Source organism: Leucopleurus acutus (genome assembly GCF_964270905.1).
Source record: "Leucopleurus acutus genome assembly, chromosome: X".
Classification (NCBI taxonomy): domain Eukaryota; kingdom Metazoa; phylum Chordata; class Mammalia; order Artiodactyla; family Delphinidae; genus Leucopleurus; species Leucopleurus acutus.
The window spans coordinates 7742261-7764392 of record NC_139148.1 but is presented as its reverse complement, the minus strand read 5'-3'; the positions used below and the strand labels follow the sequence as shown (position 1 = coordinate 7764392).

Genomic DNA, 22132 nt, shown 5'->3' with positions numbered 1-22132 from the left:
TATAAGAACGGTAGGGTTACAGATATTTGGAAGCTTCATCAAAGTGGGAAAAGAGATTCAACTTTCCCAGTTTCAAAGGAAGGTCACATCTGTATTCTTTGAAAGATCTAAGGATAATACTTGACCTAAAATGATCAGATGAGGGCTTCCCTGGTGGCGCAGTGGTTGAGAGTCCGCCTGCCGATGCAGGGGACGCGGGTTCGTGCCCCGGTCCGGGAGGATCCCACATGCCGCGGAGCGGCTGGGCCCGAGAGCCATGGCCGCTGCGCCTGCGCGTCCGGAGCCTGTGCTCCGCAACGGGAGAGGCCGCAACAGTGAGAGGCCCGCGTACCGCAAAAAAAAAAAAAAGATCAGATGATATTCCCCAATTTCTGGGAATTTATATTTTGGGATGCCGGTGGTTGCAGTGTCAGCTTTCTCAAAACATATTTGGCTCAGCAAAGTAGATTTCAGTCCACTTTGTCGGTAAAACAAACCTATTCATCGTAAATATCGATTAGTCAGAATTTGGATTAGATTGAACCCCACGTTATGATGGCGACTGAGACACTTTTCCTACCATAGAGTAACCCAAATTGCAATGATTTTGAGAGTGAAATAGATCCCAAACTAAATCATAGTCTCTTAACAAAACTACTTCCCAATGCAGACAATACTACCTCAGATCTGTCTGTGGCTTCATAATGTAAGTCATTTCCCCGTATATTATTCCTCGTATCTTGTGGTATTGTATTTACCACAAAAATCCCACTTGACTGAGAGAGCAGATAATATTCGCCTCATTTTACAAAATAGGACAACTTAGAAACGGACATACTCCTCGACTTTCTCAGTATCATCCTACGAGCAGAGCTCGTACTCCATACCACGTTTCAGGGCACCTACTTTAGAGCTACTAGCAGGGTCTTACTAGGTTCAGTCAAAACCAGAATATCTTCTTTTTCTTTTGGGGGGGGGGGGTATAGTTGTTTTACAATGTTGTGTTAGTTTCTACCATGCAGTGAAGTGGAGTTCTCTGTGCTATACAGCAGGTTCTTGTTAGTTATCTATTTTATACATATTAGTTAGTATATATATGTCAATCCCAATCTCCCAATTTATCCCACCTCCCCTTTCCCCCCTTTGGTGTCCATACGTTTGTTCTCTACGTCTTTGTCTCTATTTCTGCCTTGCAAACAGGTTCATCTGCACCATTTTTCCAGATCCCACATATATGCGTTAATATATGGTATTTGTTTTTCTCTTTCTGACTTGCTTCACTCTGTATGACAGTCTCTAGGTCCCACCAGGTCTCTGCAAATGACCCAATTTCGTTCCTTTTTATGGCCGAGTAATATTCCATTGTATATATGGAATTGCATACAGTACAGTAGGGAGCCTGACAGGAGGCCAGTCCCGGCAATACATTTTGTTTTTCCTTAGATTCCATATATATGTGTTAGCCTACGGTATTTATTTTTCTCTTTCTGACTTACTTCACTCTGTATGGCAGTCTCTAGGTCCCACCAGGTCTCTACAAATGACCCAATTTTGTTCCTTTTTATGGCTGAGTAATATTCCATTGTATGTATGTACCACATCTTCTTTATCCATTCGTCTGTCGATGGGCATTTAGGTTGCTTCCATGACCTGGCTATTGTAAATAGTGCTGCGATGAACATTGGGGTGCGTGTGTCTTTTTGAGTTATGAAACCCAGACTATCTTTAACCAGAGAATATGTTAGCAGCCACATCAAAACCTAAGGACCTCACAATGTGGTCAGTTGAGTTTTGACCAAGTGCTAAGACACTTCAATGGAGGAAAGAATAGTCTTTTCAATAAATGGTGCTTAGGCAACTGGATATCCATAAATATAAGGATGAAGTTGGACCCCTACTTCTCATAATAATACACAAAACTTAATTTAAAATGGTTTGTAGACATAAGTGTAGGAGATAAAACTTCTAGAGGAAACCTGAGGTATAAATCTTCATGACCTTGGATTAGGTTTCTTAGCTACAACACCAAAAGCACAAGTGACAGTAGAACAAGAGATAAATTAGACTCCATCAAAATTTAAAACTTCTGTGCTTCAAAAGTCACCATCAAGAAAATGAAAAGACAACGCACAGAATGGGAGAAAAGATTTGCAGATCACATAGCTAACAAGGGACTTGTATCCAGAATATATAAAGAAATGGTACAATTCAACTATATAAGACAAATGGCCCAATTACACAATGAGCAAAGGATCTGAATAGTCTTATCTCTAAATTAGGTACACATACGGCCAAGAAGCACACGAAAAGATGCTCAACATCATTAGCCATCAGGGAAATGCAAATCAAAACCACAGGGAGATGCCACTCCACACTCACTAGGCTGAATAAAACAAAAAAGACAGACAGTATCAAGTGTTGACAAGGATGTGGAGAAATTGGAAGCCTCACATACTTCTTGTTGGAATATAAAATGATGCGGCCCCTTCGGAAAACCGTTTGGCAGTCCCTCAAAAAGTTAAGCACAGAATTCACATGTGACCCAGCAATTCTACTCCTATACTGAAGAAGAATGAATACATATGCACACACAAAAATTTATACATGAATGTTCATAGCAATATTGTTTATAGTAACTAAAAAGTAGAAGCGACCCACATGTCCATCTGCTAGAGAATGGATAAACAAAATGTGGTATATTGCTTAAATGGAATAATATTCGGCATAAAAAGGGATGAAGTTACTGACACATGCTGTGACTTGGAGGAATCTTGAAAACGTTATGCTAAGTGAAATAAGCCAGACAAAAAGGATCGCATGTTGTTTGATTCCATTTTTATGAAATGTCCAGGACAGGCAAGTCCATAAAGAGACAGAACACAGATTAGTGGTTACCTAAGCCTTGAAATGGGGTGGGTAGCAAGAATGTGGAGTTCCTGCAAATGGGTATTGGGAATTCTTTAGGGGGATATCGAAGGTCTTCTAAAATTAGATTGTGATGATGATTATAGAACTCTGAATACACTCAAACCCACAAACCGTACACTTTAAATGGGTGAATTTTATGATACGTGACGTATATTTCAATAAGGCTGTAAAAAAAAGAAAATCAACACCCTTCCCCCTAAAAAAATAACTTAAGACATGTTTTTGTGTCTATACAGTCCTAGAAAACCAACAAATCCAATACCTGCGTACTGAGTGCTTGTAATATATCATGATAGCTACTTGCTTCACTACATTTTACCTTGTGTCTTGTTGGAAGATCATCTTCACCATCTATTCATTCAACAAACAGTTTCTGAATGCCTATTCTGTGCCACATATGGTGCCAGATGTGTGGGATAGATGCCTCATTTCATACAACAGCCAAAGATCCCTCCCTTCGTGGAGGTTGCATCCAGTTGGATTTACCCTGATTGTATGTTCAAGTACAGCTTAGCTCTGAGGGCTCATTCTAGGAGATACTTTTCAAGTGTAAGGTGCTATTTTCCAGAAATTTCACTTTCTCCATTATAATGGGCCCATGGTTTCAATACGATCCCATCCTTTTCACAGCTCGGTTGTAGTCAGTTATTAAATTCAGTTTGAAGTCAAAAGAAATGACAAGAAATTTCTCGAGAGTGGTGGGGTTTCAAGTAAATATTTCCATAGATAGCTCAACTTATTTGAGAAGCCTCAAGGGGAACTGGAAATGATGACAGAAAAGTAATGGTAAGAGAAATTGAGCCCAGTGATTAACTCCCTTGAAATATTAGCCTGAGTTCCACGTTCTGTGCTTGTCCATCAATGCATTCTTAATTCTTTCTTTTGTTTATGAAACATTTAGCAAGTACGTCTGTGTGCTAATCTGACACAGGACATGATCTCATAGCTCGCTGCAAATGGCCAGTGACCACCATCTCCTCAATAAGGCAGTATCTTGAGTTGCCTCTCTGCCCTGTCTTACAGTGATCAGGAATAAAACTCAAGGAATCCTGGTCTCTGGAAACCGGACATGATTTCTCTGAACAGCCATCAGTGAATTTTTATTCCGAACTCCTGACCCCACTTCCGGTTTGTGTCATTCATAGAGATTGAAATTACTCCAGTTAAAGAAAGTATCCCTAATCGAAAGGGCTTAATGACTGGGCCACGTCTCCTCCCTGAGTTATACCGGAGTAATCAGTGCTATTGTCGTTCTTTGTAACATTGCAGGCTTCTCCTGCGCTGTGTTAAGATCATAAAACTCATGCATGCTATCTCCATTTCCCACAGCTGTGATTTCTGGGTCTCTGTCTGTGAATAAGCGTTTCAGAATTGTCATGAGATGGAGGAAATAGCACGTGCAGAGTATTTCCCAAGCCCAGTTGCCAAGAATGAGCTAATTTTAACCCTCCCTTGCATACAATGAGCCTTAAAAACTTCAAATACAAGCCATTCTACAATGATCTACCTTGCCAGGAGAATGGCAGGCTTTCATTGTGGAACCCCGGCCTTCCTGAAGTATACCAGAAGTAAGATTTAAAATTATTCTATAAGATTAATAAGGTATTCAACCATCCTTCTCCTTTTTGATGTTTTTGTAGTGATAAAATACAAAGTTCATGTCTGTATATAAAAGAAAAGTTCAATAAATGTAATGTAACCTTGCTATCTTGCTTTTGGAAAATTTGTCCAAAAGATATTGATGCTAATCTATCCTCCATAAAAGAATAATATTCGTTTTTTCTAACGTTTTATGTTTAACAGGCTAAAATTGCACTTTCCTTCAAAATATAAAAGCAGGAACTGCAAATATATTTCAAGTGTCAATTTTCAATCAGTTGGTAATAGCTACGTACATGGTGTGTTAAGAAAGATCCTGAGGGACTTCCCAGGTGGTCCAGTGGCTAAGACTCCGTGTTCCCAGTGCAGGGGGCCTGGGTTCGACCCCTGGTCAGGGAGCTAGATCCTGCTTGCTGCAACTAAAGATCCCGCACATGGTAACAAAATCCCGCATGCTGCAGCTAAGACCCAGCGTGGCCAAATAAATAAATATTTTTTTTTAAAAAAGCAAGACCCTGAGGTTCAGTATGGCTTAGCAAAAAAGACTGCTGTCATTGGATAATAAATGTTTTCCGGGGGCGCAAGAAGATAGGGAGTGGACATGTAAGTCCTATATTTGCCATCCCTGCATAATTGGAAGAAGAGTTAACATTTAAAGTATCTTTTCACAGGGAACACTCTTGCACTGTTGGTAGGAATGAAAATTGATACAGCCACTATGGAGAACAGTATGGAGGTGCCTTAAAAAACTACAAATAGAATTACCATACGATCCAGCAATCCCACTACTGGGCATATACCCTGAGAAAACCATAACTCAAAAAGAGACATGTACCACAGTGTTCACTGCAGCGCTGTTTACAATAGCCAGGACATGGAAGCAACCTAAGTGTTCATCAACAGATGAATGGATAAACAAGATGTGGCACATATACACAATGGAGTATTACTCAGCCATAAAAAGAAACGAAACTGAGCTATTTGTAGTGAGGTGGATGGACCTAGAGTCTGTCATACAGAGTGAAGTAAGTCAGAAAGAGAAAAATAAATACGGTATGCTAACACATATATATGGAATCTAAAAAAAAAAAAAAAAGGTTCTGAAGAACCTAGGGGCAGGAAAGGAATAAAGATGCAGACGTAGAGAATGGAATTGAGGACAGGGGGTGGGGGAAGGGTAAGCTGGGACAAAGTGAGAGAGTGGCATGGACATGTACACACTACCAAAGGTGAAAGAGACAGCTAGTGGGAAGCAGCCGCATAGCACAGGGAGATCAGCTCCGTGCTTTGTGCCCACCTAGAGGGGTGGGATGGTGAGGGTGGGAGGGAGGCTCAAGAGGGAGGGGATATGGGGATATATGTATACGTATAGCTGATTCACTTTGTTGTACAGCAGAAACTAACAGAACATTGTAAAGCAATTATACTCCAATAAAGATGTTAAAAAAAAGAAAACAGTAGACAAATAAAAAAATATCTTTTCATGACAGATACAGAGAACAAACTAGTGGTTACCAGTGGGGAGAGGGAAGGGAGGAGGGGCAGGATGGGGTAGGGGAGTAAGAGGTACAAACTACTATGTATAAAATAGATAAGCTACAAGGATATATTGTACAGCACAGGGAATATAGCCAACATTTAATAATAACTATAAATGGAATATAACCTTTAAAAAATGTGAGTCACTATGTTGTACACCTGAAACTTATATAATATTGTATAGCAACTATACCTCGGTAAATTCTTTAATAAAATATGTTTTCGGGCTTCCCTGGTGGCGCAGTGGTTGGGAGTCCGCCTGCCGATGCAGGGGACGCGGGTTCGTGCCCCGGTCCGGGAAGATCCCACATGCCGCGGAGCGGCTGGGCCCGTGAGCCACGGCCGCTGAGCCTGCGCGTCCGGGAGGGGCCACAGCAGTGAGAGGCCCGCGTACCGCAAAAAAAAATAATAATAAATAAATAAATAAATAAAATAAAATATGTTTTCAGCAGTTACCAGAAATATACTAGTCTACATTAAAAAAAGAGCATTTAACTAAAACAAATGCCAGATTAATGCTCACCATTTTATCTATCCCACAGGTCAATGCTTCACGTCAAGAAGCCAAATTGATGGAGGAGTGTGATCTTCTTATTGAGATCATTCAGCAAAGACGACAAATTATTGGAACCAAGATCAAAGAAGGGAAGGTACGATTTCTAGGGCCGAAGGTTTTGTATTCTCTACCTAGAGAAAATATACTCCCATGCACTTCAATAGCTTAGGAAGTATTGAATGACCCCTTCTTCTATATTGTCTGTAATCTCATCCTAAGTCTTGAAGACTAGTTCAAAGCCTCTTGGTTGGCCATTTTGTCCTCCACCCTTTCTTTTTGTTACGGTCTCCTATGCATACCTGTAATACAAAGGCTGCTCCACTACCCAGCTCCAGGGCACAGCATGGAGCTCCCGTCTATTGTAGCCACTGCTTTCCATCTCTCTTCTCTATGAGAAGGTGGGTTCCATAGAGGAAAAGTGCATTTCATATTTGTTGCTATATCGTAGCAATCAAAACAGTATTAAATAAATGTTTAAATGAATCAGACTTTATATACAGAAATTATGAAGTGCTTTCTCATGCTTTTGAGGGAACTTAGACAGGTGTCAGTTTCATCGTGGCAAAACTCCTGTAGTTTCACTACATCTTATACCCCTTTGTGGATATACAATATTAATAGTACTCCTTTGCTAATGTTTGTATGTTTAAAATTCCTATGGTTTTATAGTAAACTATATTCAAAAAGCAATTCACAAATTTAGGTAATATTCTTTATGGCCATCTTCTTCTTTATTCAAAATTCATTCAGAAATGTTGATAACTTAAGAATCCATCACTTTATTCTATTTTTAAATTAGTCGTGTTTTTATTGAAATACTTATGATCTACTTTATTTTCCCCATTTCTCTGCCACCCTCACAAGACAATTTTGTAAATATCTAAAACTAGAAACATTCACTCCAGATCCAGTCAGTTCATGAATCTCTATTATTACTGCTCATAACTATAATGACACGTATAATTAAATCCACTTGGCAAGTATTTAGTACACAGATTACAACAGCTAATGTATGTGCTCTTCTCTGTTTTCTTCAAACTTTTAAAGGTGCTTCTAATATTGTAGAATGTTTTAGACTGCTTTGTCTGTATACGTTGAAAATATTTATACATGTACACTGTGATGGTGATCAGAAAAGCTGAAGTCTAATCAAAGAGTTCTGGAAGCTGTTCCGGTAGATTATCACATTAATACACAATTCTTCCCTGGCCAGGGACGGACTCAGATGCATTGAACAGCTACTTTCCCCCACATACAAACTATCCTGAGTGTCAGCCTGGAATCTGTACAGAATCTACTTCCTCTTCTGTCATCGTGCACCATGTGTATTTCTCTTAATACCTGACGTCTTCCGGGTTCTCAGGCACGTGAGAGCCTGAAAACAGCTGTAATTAATTAGTAACATACATGCGGAAGGTAATTTGTTGCCGGAAGGTAATTTGTTGCCTTTACGTGGTCGTGTGCAGGGATCAGCTCTCAATATGCATATTACTTCCTTATTGCTGCTGGAACAGATTACCACAAACTTGGTGGTTTGAAACAACACAGATTTATTGATGCCTGACCTTTCGGAGGTCAGAGGTCTAAAATCAGTCACAACTGGGCTAAGGTGAAGATTTCAGCAGTGCTGTTTCTTTCTGGAGGCTCTAGGGCAGAATCCACTTCTCTTCTGGCTTTTTAGAAGCCACCCACATTCCTTGGCTTGTGGTTTCTTCGTGTCACCCTGAGCATTGCACCCATCCTCAAATCTCTTTCTCTGGCACAGACTCTCCTTGTTCTCTAAGTACCCTTATAATTACATTGGGGTCAACCAGATAATCTAGGATATCCCCCATCTCCAGATCCTGCACTTCATCACATCTGCGAAGTCCCTTTGGTCGCGTAAGGTAACATATTTTTAAAACTCCTGGGATTAGGATGTGGGCATCTTTGGGGGCCCTTACTCGGCCTGCAGTGACTCTCCGCCACAACTTCCTGGCCAGCAGGTCTTCCTTTCCCTTACATAGCTTCCCAGCATGAGGGTTCCTCTCGTGAGCTAGAGCAAAGTAGCCAAGGGGTGTGTGTGTCCCCAGTTCCAGCCATGGTGATGCATGGGTTTCAGGCTCTGGTACACGCACTCCACCCTGGACACATGTCCGTGATAGGGAACATAGTAAAGCAGAAAAGCAAAGAGACACATAGCTGGGCCCCAAACCAGATAAACATCTCCATGGGCCAGAAATAGAAGAAAACTACAAAGCCATGATGGTGGCCTTTTAAGACGCAGGCTCCTGGGACTTGGTCTGGAAGAGACTAAAGCGGCTACACCTTCAACTCCTATGGCTAAATAGTTTTGGAAACGTTGGGGTAAAAGGGCTAGAAGTGCTCCAGATGGTATGGGAAAGTGAAATCAGGCTCATTGGTTGCCATGGGCTGTGTAAGGCTTCGCAGTTCATTCAAAGGGACCGAAAACAGATTATTGCCAGTTTTCACCTAGGGTCATAGCTGTTAGCAAACTTCAGGCCTGGGAGTCTAGAGTAAGTCAGCCGGGTTGGGGCCTGGCTCTGCACTGTTTCTGATACCTACACAAAACGGGAGCTGCAGAAATGCAGAGATAATACAAGATTCTGGAATGAGGACCCCCAAGGATGGGGTGAAGGGGACTGTAAAACCGACAGGAGAGGCTAAGCAAGGTGGGTGAGGGAGGAAAACATTATGAATGACTTCAGCCCTTGAAAACAGAAAGTCAGACCACAATTCCAAAGCAAAGAAAGAGATCTTGAAGTTCTAAAAATACAGCCAACAAAATCAAAGACATCTTCTCACCTCAGTTGAAATTAATTTTATGTGAAAATGTGAAGATGTTCAAAGAGATACATGAAGGAATAACTTCTATCTTAAAAGAGCAAAAAATTGTGAAACCACAAAAGAAGGATGTGAAATAAGAAAAAAAACGATATAAAAATAACAAATTAGAAGTTTCGGAGGGAAAAACATGTGCACTGAAATGGCAAAGAAAACTGGGCGGGAAGGGAATTTTGGAAGCTGAGTTTTAGCCTCCACATAGGGGAGGCTGTCTACACATAAGAATAGGAAACTTGATCCATACTTCACACCACATACAAAAATTAGATGTCAATGGCTCATATACCTAAATGTAAAAGGTAAGAACTCTGAAAATTCTAGAGGAAAGAAAACATGGGAGGAAATCTTGGTGAACTTTGGTTGACCAAAGATTATATACACTGGCAGAAACATAAAAGAAATATTTACAAACTATAGAGATAATTATATACTCTATTTCACCAGAAGTAAAAACTTCTCCTCAAAAGGAACTCTTTTTTTTTTTTTTTTTTTTTTTTTTTTGCCGTACGCGGGCCTGGCTCACGGGCCCAGCTGCTCCACGGCATGTGAGATCTTCCCGGACCGGGGCACGAACCCGTGTCCCCTGCATCGGCAGGCGGACTCTTAGCCAGTGCGCCACCAGGGAAGCCCCAAAAGGCACTCTTAAGAGAATGTAAAGACAAGCCACATACTAGGAGAAAATACTTATAAATTATTTATTTAATAAAGTAATTGTATCCAGGATATATTACAAATTCTCAAAACTCATTAATAATGAAATAGATGACCCCTTCACCAAAATGGATAAAAGATTTGAATAGATAGATACTTTACCAAAGAAGGTATAAGGATGGCAAGTAAGCACATGAAAAGATGGTCAAAGTCATTTAATAATTAAGGAAATGCAAATTAAAACCTCAATGAGATACCACTACTTATCTACTAGGATAGTGAACTTAAAAAGATGGACCATGCCAAGTGTTGGTGGGAATGTGAAGGAACTATAGCTCACACACTGTTTCTAAGAATGGAGACGGTATATTTTAGAAAACTGTTTGGCCCGTTCTTAAGTAGTTAAACGTACACTTACCAGTCGATCCAGCCATTCTAGGTGTTTACCAAGAAAAATGAAAGCGGATGTCTACATAAAACTTGTATGTGAATTTTCACGTTAATATTAAGGGTAATATTAAGGGTAATTTCCTGACTGGAAATGACCCGAAGTCTATCAACAGATGAATAGATGAACGGTTTGTGGCATTTGCACACAACGCAGTGCTGTCCAGCAAGGAGTGAACTCTTGACACACGCGACAACATGAATCTCAATAGAATTATGGTGAGTGAGAGAAGCCAGACAGAAAATAGTGTATACTGCATGAGTATATTCATACAAAATTCTAGAAATAACACTTTCTAATAATCTACAGTGACAAAACAAATCAGTGAATGCTTAGCGATGAGTGACAGAGGGGTGGGCGGGATGAATTCCACAGGGACAGGAGGAGAATGGGGGGTGATATATATGTTCATTATCTTGAACGTGAGCACTGTTTCATGGGTTTACACGTATTTGAAAACTAATCAGATTTGTGCTTGAAATATGTGCAGTTTCTTACATATTAATTATATCTCCGTAAAGCTGTTTATAAGACAAGTAAATTGTACATTTGTACAATGGAACAGTCTTCAGAAATTAAAAGTAATGAACTAGGGTGATACGTATTCATATGGACAGACCACAAAAATGGGAGCAAGTCTTATGATGATTCTTAGGGGATGAGGAATATTATATAAAATTTGATGAACTACAAAAAAAATCCCATATAATGTTTAGGCATATATACATCAACATGCTTGGCAGTCATCAAGAGGGTGCTCTCCTCTGGAGAGGGACATGAATGAAATTAGGGAGGGACGCACAAAGGCTTCAATGCCATCGATAATAGTTTACTTCCTTTTGAAAAATCAGACGCTAATATGATGGAAACACTGAGATTTGCTAAAGCCGGTACTGTGGATGGGAAAGTTGATCATATGACTTTAAAAACGGTCCGTATGTTTGAGATGTGTCACTTTTTGAAAGTGCACGTCTGCTCAGGGATGTAATCTCAGAAAAGGCAGTGTTACTTGGGAAAGATGGAGAGAGGAAGGCCCCGTTCAGCTTTCCATTGAGTTACTACTTTGGTACACGACCGAGGACTGGTTCATCCCAGACCCGGGAATTCACAGTGAGTAAGTCCCTGGCCAGGGCATTGGGTGTCAGAGATACGTTTTAGAGAAAAGAAGAGCATGGGTGCCAACGCCCTGGAAATCAGAGAGGCTGGGCAGGGAGGGCAAGTATGGACTTAGTGCCCAGTGAGGGTGCCCAGGCTGGTGGTTGGGAAGTCTGAAGACACTCAATCCAGAGAAGGGCTAGCGACTTTGCCCTCATCTGTCTCTGGCGCCAATCACAATGCCATTCGATCTGGAGGAAACAAACCCACCGCAAATCCTCCAACTGGGGAGATTGCCAATCAGGCGATGTTACACGTTAGCACATGCTGGTAACTCCTGCTCTCAGACCATTGCACCTTCTTTAAAATAAATAGCTCAGCAGCCTTTATGCTGAGACTGATTGGAGAGTGTCAAGCTCTGAGACTCCCCGGGAAAGAACTGGCTTATTTCTTCAGTAGTAGGGGATAAATTTCGCGCCAACACAGGAAAAGCTGACAGCAAACTCCAGATTAAGCCAATGATGTGTTTATGTTCAGACACATACCTATGGTAGAAGGCGGCAGCTGAAGAGAAAAAGGGTCCCTTCTCGTCACTGCTTTTATGTACTCTGAATCTCCAAAATGTAAGCTAATTCCCCTGGACTACGTGTCAGGGCTTTTGTATAGCCTGATAGAAGCACTGAGGGGACAGTCCTTGTTGAGCGAGATACTTGTTTTAACTGAGGATCAATGGTTTGGACCTAACAATTTTGGGATGGGAACCCTACGCATATATAAAAGCATTGCAAATACATTTAAAGAAAAATAAAGGGCCACTTTAAAAAAGCATTTGTAAGGTAAAATAAACAGCAAATAAATTGATTTAAATAGGCCTACGTCCCCAAAAGGAGGCAGAGTACTTCCATGATGAGTGTGGAGTGAATTCCACAAGTTACAACGTGCAGTCGCACTTCCCAAAGGAAAAAAAGAAGAGTGCCAACGTGGAAAAAGTTTTAAGTAATATATTAAAGAAGTGTTTTCTAATGAAGAAATTCGTATATTGCTAAATACTCAGTGTCTGATTCTGAAGTTGTGGTACCACATAGGACAGTGTTTCACAGAGTGTGTTCAAATCCAGGGCCATCTGTTCAGAAGCATTTAAGTCAGCAAACTTTTTTCTGTAAAGGGCCAGATAATGAATATCGTAGGTTTCGCCTTCGGCCTCTATCGGAACCGCTCGCCGCTGCCCAGTGGTGTAGTGTGAAGGCAGCCACAGGTGGTTCATAAACAGATGCACGTGGCAGTGTGCCCTTAGAACTATTTGCACAAACGGGCTGTGTGCTGGATGTGGTCCACAGACCATAGTTTGTGAACTAACTTAGAAAAGTTTTTCTTTTCCTTTTTCTTTTTACTGAAACCCACGGTAAAAAAAAATACATATAACATCAAACCCGGCACTGACACACACACACACACACATAAACAACACACACACACAGAGAAATAAGTTTTACAGAACTTTTCTTGCCCTTTCTACCAGGAATGCTTTCTGCTACCTTCTTTTGTCCTCTCCTCTTTCATTTAGTCTTTTAAATGCTAATCCTTTCCATACTGACGATTCATCACCTGCAGATCAAAAAAACGTTCATTGCTTGTTAAAATGCAGATTCCTGCCACCCTGCCAATTACAACTCCTCACCTAGGATATGCGAGTGCCAGCCCAAACATCTACAGTTTTTCTTTAACAAAGGTCCCCAGCTGATTCTTGCGCACACCAGGTTTGAAAAGCTCCAATCTGGTATATCAGATGGAATTTGTACACTGAACTAAAATTATAATTACGCCAACAGTTTTCTGTAAAAAATTCCTGTATTTTCAAAGGAGGCTCTCATTTGGGCTTGCTTCAACTTATGCATGATTTAGGGCTCTTTCTTCTTCTTCTTCTTCCTTTTCCTCTTATGTTGCTTTTAATTTCCAGTATCATGATAGAAATTTTTTAAAAAAGAAGAAGATGGAGTTCAAGCATTTTTCCATTCTGTCATCTGTGGGGTCACTATTATTAGGTATACCGAAAGGACATGAAGTTATTCAGAAGGAATATTTGGTCCTTATTTTGTTGCTGTTGTTAGAATTGTATTTAAATATCTTCAATTCTGCCGTGTAATTGAAAGCATTCTTTATGTTATGTGATTAAATATTTCTTCCTCTGACAAGAGTTTCTTAAGGATACGTTCTAATATCTTGAATTGGACTCTGTGCCTTTCTTAGCTTTACCTCTGGGTATAATGATGTTAGCAGCTGAATTCTATTTGGTGTAAAATAAGTGTTATTTTATTCAACTAATGAACACAGTTAATCTGCGGTGATGGTCACTATAATTATATACAATGAGGTAAATCTCTTACCGGGCTTAAGATAACGTACTCTTTGCCCCAGAGTTTTGACAGTTCATTTCTCTAAAGCCTTTACTTTCAAGAATCTCTCTCACTCTTGCCTGCAGTCTTGTGGCCGATGCCTCACGATTCAGCATTCATTTCCTTTGTTTGCTGTAGGAGGACAGAGCTGAAATTGGACAGTCCTCAGAGGCCTCAAGTCCTGACACCTCCTTCCTTCCTTTTCTTCTGTTAGACTTGCGCGGGGATGATAATGATGACTTGGAGAAAGGAGGAATTTCTTGGAGTTAGCAGGAATTCTGGAGGGAGCCTGAGCCTCCCTAGCCTTTCACCCAGGGCTGTTTTCCGTTCCGGAGTGATCATAAAGCCGGCCAAGACCTGTCCCAGGCTGTGTGCACCAGGGCACCAGGCGCACGGCAATTCCAATTAGCCGTCTCATTTGAACTTGGCTTCTGGCCAGAGGGCTTCATCTCTGAGCACATTTCCAACACCAGAGCAAATGGTCAAGTGGGTTACCGTGGACTTATCTTGGCCTGCCCCAGAGGTTATGGTCAATTACGTTTGAGGGTCGTTTGCAAGCAAGACGGAATCAGGAGTTGGAATGGAGGTTGGAACCAAACATACGTTTTTATCCCGACTGGGAAATGCTTATCAAAATAGTTTTAGTTATCAAGTAAGCACAGAGTGCCTGGAAATGACGTTCCCGGTGAGGGGAAATGGCCCAGCTGTGCTTTTTTTGGCTTTCTCTCATCTGTTCAACAGGAAAAATATTAATCAATGGAAAAAAATGCTCCCTTTCTGTTAATTTAACACATGAGTTTGAGATAGCGTGGGAAATAGTGATACCTAATGTTTTTACATCGCGATTTTATTACATGGATAGCAAAGAACTTTTTAGAAAATGGTTTTGACCGAAGGCACACATTTGCACCTACAGAGGTGTTTTGTTTTCTCAGTGGCCCAGCTGAAAAATTGAACTAGAGAAAGTTTCAGGGTTCCCTACGATCTTACGGTAGTTGTGTGAGGGAAGGGGTCCGGTGACCCTCTGTAACTCACACTGGGCAACACCTTTTTCCCCCATCAACAGGGAAGCAATTCGCAATTCAGGGTTTCCTCTTAAAACAAATTAGCAACACTTCTCCAAGGAGATAAAGAATAGCTAAGACAAGAGTGCCATAGCTGGGGTTTCCGTCTTTCTCTGCCTCCTTTTTGAACATTTACTGAAGGATGACTCGCATACAATAAAACGCACACACCGGGAGGGTCCAGCCCGACACGTTTTCACTAAGCGAGCCCACCCGTGTAACCATCTTCGTGCCTCTTTTGTTCAAGGTGATGAGGCTTCGCAAACTGGCTCAGCAGATTGCAAACTGCAAGCAGTGCATTGAGCGGTCGGCATCACTCATCTCCCAAGCAGAACACTCTCTGAAGGAGAATGATCACGCGCGTTTCCTACAGACCGCGAAGAATATCACTGAGAGGTGAGTGCGGGGGCTGCTGGGAAATTCTCGGCGCCTGGGCTCCTGTGTCTGGGGTGTGATTGGTTGGCCTTGCCCTGCCTTGCCTTTGTTTGCATTTTCAAGGCCGAGTACCACAGAGAATAGAGGCTTTGAGGTGCTTTGTTCCAGCTAAAGATGCTTCCCTTTGACATGTCAAAGCCTTTTCAGTATCAGCCTAGAGTTCAAGGCCTTTGAAACAAGAGTCCGCCAGTTAGAAAGAATGAAATCAGCCTGCTTTTAGTGGGGGAAGAAAGCTTATAATGGCACAAAACAGCATTTACTGTGACTCTCAGACCTGATCTTATCGTGTACTTGATAACAAAGCATCAAAATGAAGACCAAAACATAAAAGGGAATCTTTTCTTCCATTTCAGGGCTTATCTGGTTTTTCAAAATTGCCCAGGTGTTATTCTCTGTTAGGCCTGTTTTTATTTGGTTGAGAAGCTTTGCCTCTCCTGAAAGGTCAAGGCCGACTCATGTGGGAGACAAAGAAAGGACAAAACCGTCAACTTCATACCTCCTTCTTTTAAAATATTTATTCTATGGTGGGGGGACAAAAAAATGACATGATGTGAATGGGCAGGTCAGCGGTGAAACTGACAGGGGTCACTGTGCCTTCCGTGCTCGTACTTGACGGGCATAAAATTATTCACCTTCACTGATGCAAACACCTGTAGCAATTCTTGTGGAGCCCAGGAAAAGCACCTAATGCCACCTAAATGACATCTCCAACCAATGCCAGTGGCCTTGACTCTTCATTCGTTCAAAGTTTCAGAGTCAACTGATCCTCTTCCAAAGCCGTAATAGAAGACTATCCCTAGAAGACCCCCAGACAGCTCCTTCATGCTGGTCTGTTATCCTAGAGCAGGAGTCTGCAAGCTTCGTGGGCCTCTCACTGCTGTGGCCTCTCCCGTTGCGGAGCACAGGCTCAGCGGCCATGGCTCACGGGCCCAGCCGCTCCGCGGCACGTGGGATCCTCCCGGACCGGGGCACGAACCCGCGTCCCCTGCATCGGCAGGCGGACTCTCAACCACTGCGCCACCAGGGAAGCCCAGGAGTCTGCAAACTTTGCCTGTAAAGGACCAGAGAGTAAATATTTTCCGCTTTGCAGGTTATCAGGTCCCCATCACAACTACTCAACTCTGGGTAGGTCTCCAACAGCCTAGCGTAGATGGAAATGAATGGGCAGGCGAGGGTGTGTTCCAATAAGACCATTGACAAAAGCAGGCGGCAGGCCAGATTTGGCCCTCGGGCGGTACTTGGCCAACCTTTGGCCTAGGGCAAAAAATACCATCTTCTGACTTGAATTTCTTCGAGGAAGGCGAAAGAAAACTAATGATTATGCAGGGCTTGCTCGTGTTGCCCACTGTGCTCATTCTCAAAATACCACATAGAGGCAGGTGGTGGTTTTTCCGTTTTCACTGTTCCTTCAACGGGAGGAGGGTAGAGTATCTTTACAACTCTGGTCGAGAATCCAACCGGCTTCTTTGTGTTACTTTTTCTATTTGAGAATATTTCCTCTGAGACTGGTTAGATACTTATCTCTTCCAAAGCACGTGGATAACAGCTGGTTACCATCCCTCTTATATCCTTAAAATGGTCTGCTCCCTTCTCCAAGAGCGGCCAGCTTCTTTCCTCATGACTCCTAGGTTACAAGTATTTAATTGTCTTCGCTGCTCTCAACTGCCTCCAGTTGCCTGAAATATTCATGCTAAAGTTAAAAACTGCACACGGGCACTAATACTCCAGTGTACCCAGGACACTCTACCAGACAGCGTTTACACTTACGTCATGGTTTCCAACCGGGATCCAATAGTACTTTTCTCCAGCTGTAAATTGTGAGCTGTCCAGATGAAATGGCTAGTGTGGGCTGCACGTCTCAGCAATCCCTAAAAATCCGATCCAGTCTAACACGAATAAATTCTCACCTAGCGCGGGGGAGAATGTGGCCCCGTAGCAGTTTAAGAGAGAACTTAACTGGAAGTTAAGACCTGCATTTGAAGTCTTAACACAAGCGCATGGATGCCCACATGTGATCTCGCTCAGACCCAGCAGGTCATACCTGGATCCATTCAGCGCCACCTCTCACAAGCCCATCTCATCAAGAACAGAAACGTGACCGATTGCTCTTTCTACAAATGAGTTGTATCATATACTGTATTCTCAAGCTTCACTAATATATAGTTCTTCGTGTGTTTGTATGTACACTTTTCTAAAATGATGTTAAATTAGCAACACTTCACTAAATCCAGGCATAAGAAAGTTGGCCCACTGCTCATGAGAAGTCTACACTTCCATCAGATGTGAATACGTAGAGCCTGTAAAATTTTGCTAGGAGCCCTTGTCCCTCTGTTTCTGCATCCTCTCTCTTTGTCTCTATTTGTCAATCCTCTTGGTCAATTCCTGAGCCCTTTTCCCTTTCCAGCAATTAGAATATAGTAAAAAGGCACTGGGCTTGGACTTGGGATTTGGAATCCTGGGTTCAGATCCTAGAACTGTCACTTTTTGACTGTTGTTCTTTGGGTTTCTTCAAGAGCTATTTAAAAAAAACAAAACAAAACATTTCTTTAAAAATTTTTTTTTTGGCTGCGTCGGGTCTTAGTTGCACTACGCGGGATCTTTTTTTTTTTTTTTTTTTTGCAGTACGTGGGCCTCTCACTGTTGTGGCCTCTCCCGTTACGGAGCACAGGCTCCAGACACGCAGGCTCAGTGGCCATGGCTCACGGGCCCAGCCGCTCCGCAGCATGTGGGATCCTCCCGGAGCGGGGCACAAACCTGTGTCCCCTGCATCGGCAGGCAGACTCTCAACCACTGCGCCACCAGGGAAGCCCTTTTTTTTTAAAAAAATAAATTTATTTATATATTATTTATCTTTGGCTGCATTGGGTCTTTTGTTGCTGCGAGCGGGGGCTACTCTTCGTTGCGGTGCGCGGGCTTCTCATTGCGGTAGCTTCTCTTGTTGTGGAGCATGGGCTCTAGGCACGCGGGCTTCAGTAGTTGTGGCAAGCAGGCTCAGTAGTTGTGGTGCACGGGCTTAGTTGCTCTGCGGCATGTGCGATCTTCCCTGACCAGGGCTTGAACCCGTGTCCCCTGCGTTGGAGGCGGATTCTTAACCACCACGCCACCAGGGAAGTCCCACGCAGGATCTTTCGTTGTGATGCGTGGGCTCTTCATTGCAGCGCCTAGGCTTCTCTCTGGTTGTGGCGCATGGGCTCCAGAGTGCGGGCTCTGTAGTTGTGGCGTGCAGGCTTAGTTGCCCCGCGGCATGTGGGATCTTAGTTCCCCTACCAGGGATTGAACCGGCGTCCCCTGCATTGCAAGACGGATTCTTAACCACTGGACCAGCAGGGAAGGCCTCAAGAGCTATTTTTGACTTAGAAAACTGGACTCATACTAGCTACCTCTATCAGTAGTTGCGATAACATTGCTGGCGACTCCTATAAACAGGCCTTAAGTGTTGTAGATAGTCCATAATGTTTGTTGGATTTATGTTTTCATATGACTTAACATTCTTCTCTAGAACGTGACTTCACAGTCGAGTTTACTACTGTGTCTGCCTTGGGCTTTGGTGCCTGTGTACTTCTAAACCATCTTTATTCTTCTATTCGAGGGTGGAATGCCCAGAACAAACTTTTACTCCTGCAGGCCTTCCTAAAGTGAGAGTTGGATGTGATTTTTCTGCATCGTTAAACCACTTAAAGTGGATATGTTCGCCTACAAGCTGAGTCAGACCACAACAAGTTTTTCAATTCAGAAACATCAGAAAGCCCCTGGCGGAGAGAGCGCCTCAAGTTTTACATTGCAGGAGACGCATGTGCTTTGGGATCGAGCGCTTGGCTCCGTGCTGATTTGCTCGGGAGTAATTACGGGTAGCACTGGGGCTGCTCCGTAATCCTTGTGACTCTCCTTTTGCTCATGTGCTCCCAGCGGGCAGGACCCCTAGCCATCTTGTTTCCACCATTACGGCCCCAGCACGTAGCAAACTGCCTTATCTGAATGAATGTGTGAACAAATCTATAAAACAGGGCCGATTATTCCTACCTACTATGGTCGCTGTAGGGATAAAATGAAATAATGGAGTAAAGATATTAGCTGAGTTCCTGTCTCAAGGTGAACTTACAATAAATGCTAATTTCCTTCCTTCCCACTCACTAAATGCATTGTATAACATACCATATTCTCAAGCCTCCCTAATAGATACTTCTTAGTGTGATTCTATGTGCACTTTTCTAAAATGATGTTAAATAAGCAAAACTCTTCACTCAATCCAAGTATAAGAAAGTTGGTCTACTCCTTAGGAGACATCTAAAATTAAAATCATTTTTAGCGGCAAATTATCTGTATCAAGTGGATGATAAGAAGAAAACTCCCTCTGAACAGTACCCGTTTTTCAGAGTTCCTAGGAGGGACTCAGACTCCACCGGATGACTCCTCTGTCCCTCACTGCCATAGGCAATTCAAGGATCCCGCAGAGTTCCCCAGAATACAACCCGAGAACTCCAGTTATCAGCCGGAAAGATGTCACTTATAAGAATTAGAGTGCATGTGATGAGTGATTTTTGAAATGTGTTCTACAGGGTGTTAATCGGTGTTAAAACAACAAGGTTCCAGGGTCAGACGCGTTTGGGAATTCCTGAGCTGACTAAAGTAAACCACACTTTGTTACTGTGTGAACTCACCGGGTTTTACCATGGTGATGTGCGTCGTAGCCCACCTGCCCGAGAGAGACCCATTGAGGCGCCATTGTCGGGCGGTCGGGCGTGGGGGAATATTAAGTGGGAAGGGCAGAGCGTCTTCCCCTGGTGTTGACTGTTCGGCAGAAACCTTGGAAGCACTCTAGCTCTAGACATGTCCTCCTTCCAGAAAACTGGCCCCACGTGGCTGCTAGCAACTGAGTGTCATGGAGATTAGGGGCATCAAAGTCAAAATAGAAAGGGGAAGTAGCGTGCAGCCCACCCTATTAAGTGTCAGGGTAGGACACAATGCCGTTATTTGCTCCAGTACGTTAAGAGCTTGACACACAGCCACAAGCATGTGTACACATATTCCCGTACACACACACACACACACACACACACACACACACACACACACACACACACACACACACACACACACACACACACACACACACAGACATGACTCTAAAAGCACAGAATTGAGAAGGTGGCATGTGCTGATGGCCCTGGTGGATTTTGGCAATTTATCTGAAAGGCCAAGAGATGGGCAACAAGGATTTGGGGAAGAAAAACATAGCCTAAAATGTTGAATTTGGCAGATTTCCGCTCGCCTGTCAGTCCAATTAAGAATTTGAAATTGTAGCCGAAGATAAATATCTTTCCTTCTATCAGAAAAAATGTGTAGGTGTTAAAAGCTGCAGTCATCTCCAGAGTCTTGCTGTCAGTCTTTGCCTCCCAGGCTTAGGAAATTTCAGCCTCTCTGCTCCCACTCTACAAAGTTCCCACCAGCAAGATGTCAGGCACAGGTGTAACGTTTTTATTGAAGTGAAATTTGCATAACGTAAAATTAACCATTTTAAAGTGACCAGTTCATTGGCATTTAGTACAGTCACAGTGTTGTACAATTCCTGCCTCTATCGAGTTCCGAGTTATTTTCATCACCCCAAAAGAAAACCCCACACCCATTATGTAATCACTCCCCATTGTCCCCTGCCCCCAGCCCCTGGCAACCACTGATCTACCTTCTGTCGCTATGGATTTTTGCCTGTTCTGGACATTTCATCCAAGTGCATCATACAATATGTGGCCTTTTGTGTCTGGCTTCTTTCACTTATCATAATACTTTCAGGGTTCATCCATGTCATAGCATATATCAGTCTTTCATTCCTTTTTATGGCTGAAAAATACTCCATTGTATAGATGTGCCCACAGATGTAATTTTTATAGCCAAGATATATTTCTTTATAAAATCCAAAACTTTAAGAGCCATTAGGAGATGCAAGAGGAGGTCGGTCTTTTAGTGTAACCAGGTTGAAGTTTTTCTAAATTAAATGGAAGCGTACAGACCTAGAATTCTCTTCCTAGCTGCTGCCAGCTAGCTCTGTGGTCTTGTATAAATGAGCATCAGTGCCCTTCATTAGAAAATAAGTAACTAGGTTATGGCTAAATCATTTAAAGGTTGTTTCTTTGCTCAAAAATTCCCAGTACCCTACACAGTATCCTGCACATAGTAGGTCCTCGGTGGTGTTTATTGAACTTCCTGAAATACCAAAATCAAGATTATGAGTCTAGCGTAGTTTGATGTGCTCAGAAGTGGTTTACATCATCCCATAATTTTCTTGTTCTTAGAAGAATCACTTGCATTGTTAATTAGTCAAAATGTTCTGCTATTAATAATAACTTTCCCAATCAACGTGAGAGTCCACTGCAGGAGACCGATACCTACCAATAGCTTGCTTTATAGATTACAAACGAGAAGTCTACCTAGCAACCTTAATGAAGAGGGGAAATGGTGGACCCATCAGGGGAATTTGTTAGGAAGCTCATGTATATGTTCCGTGGCATCTGCTGGGAATATGGTGCAAGAACATGAAGACGAGGAGAATGAAAACGAGCCTGACAAAAACTCCTTTTTTAATGTTTATTTTAGGGAGAGGCTAGTC

At 42.4% G+C, this 22132-nt stretch overlaps 1 protein-coding gene across 2 annotated transcripts in view; it reads left to right on the top strand.

Moving 5' to 3' along the window:
• Nucleotides 1-22132, top strand: part of MID1 (midline 1) — a 177470-nt gene that overhangs the window by 115262 nt on the left and 40076 nt on the right. For both annotated transcript variants that reach the window (XM_082865238.1, XM_082865239.1), the window contains 2 exons: nt 6588-6695; nt 15344-15492. In XM_082865238.1, the coding sequence (XP_082721364.1) occupies nt 6588-6695; nt 15344-15492 (257 nt within the window). The remainder of the gene's footprint in view (nt 1-6587; nt 6696-15343; nt 15493-22132) is intronic.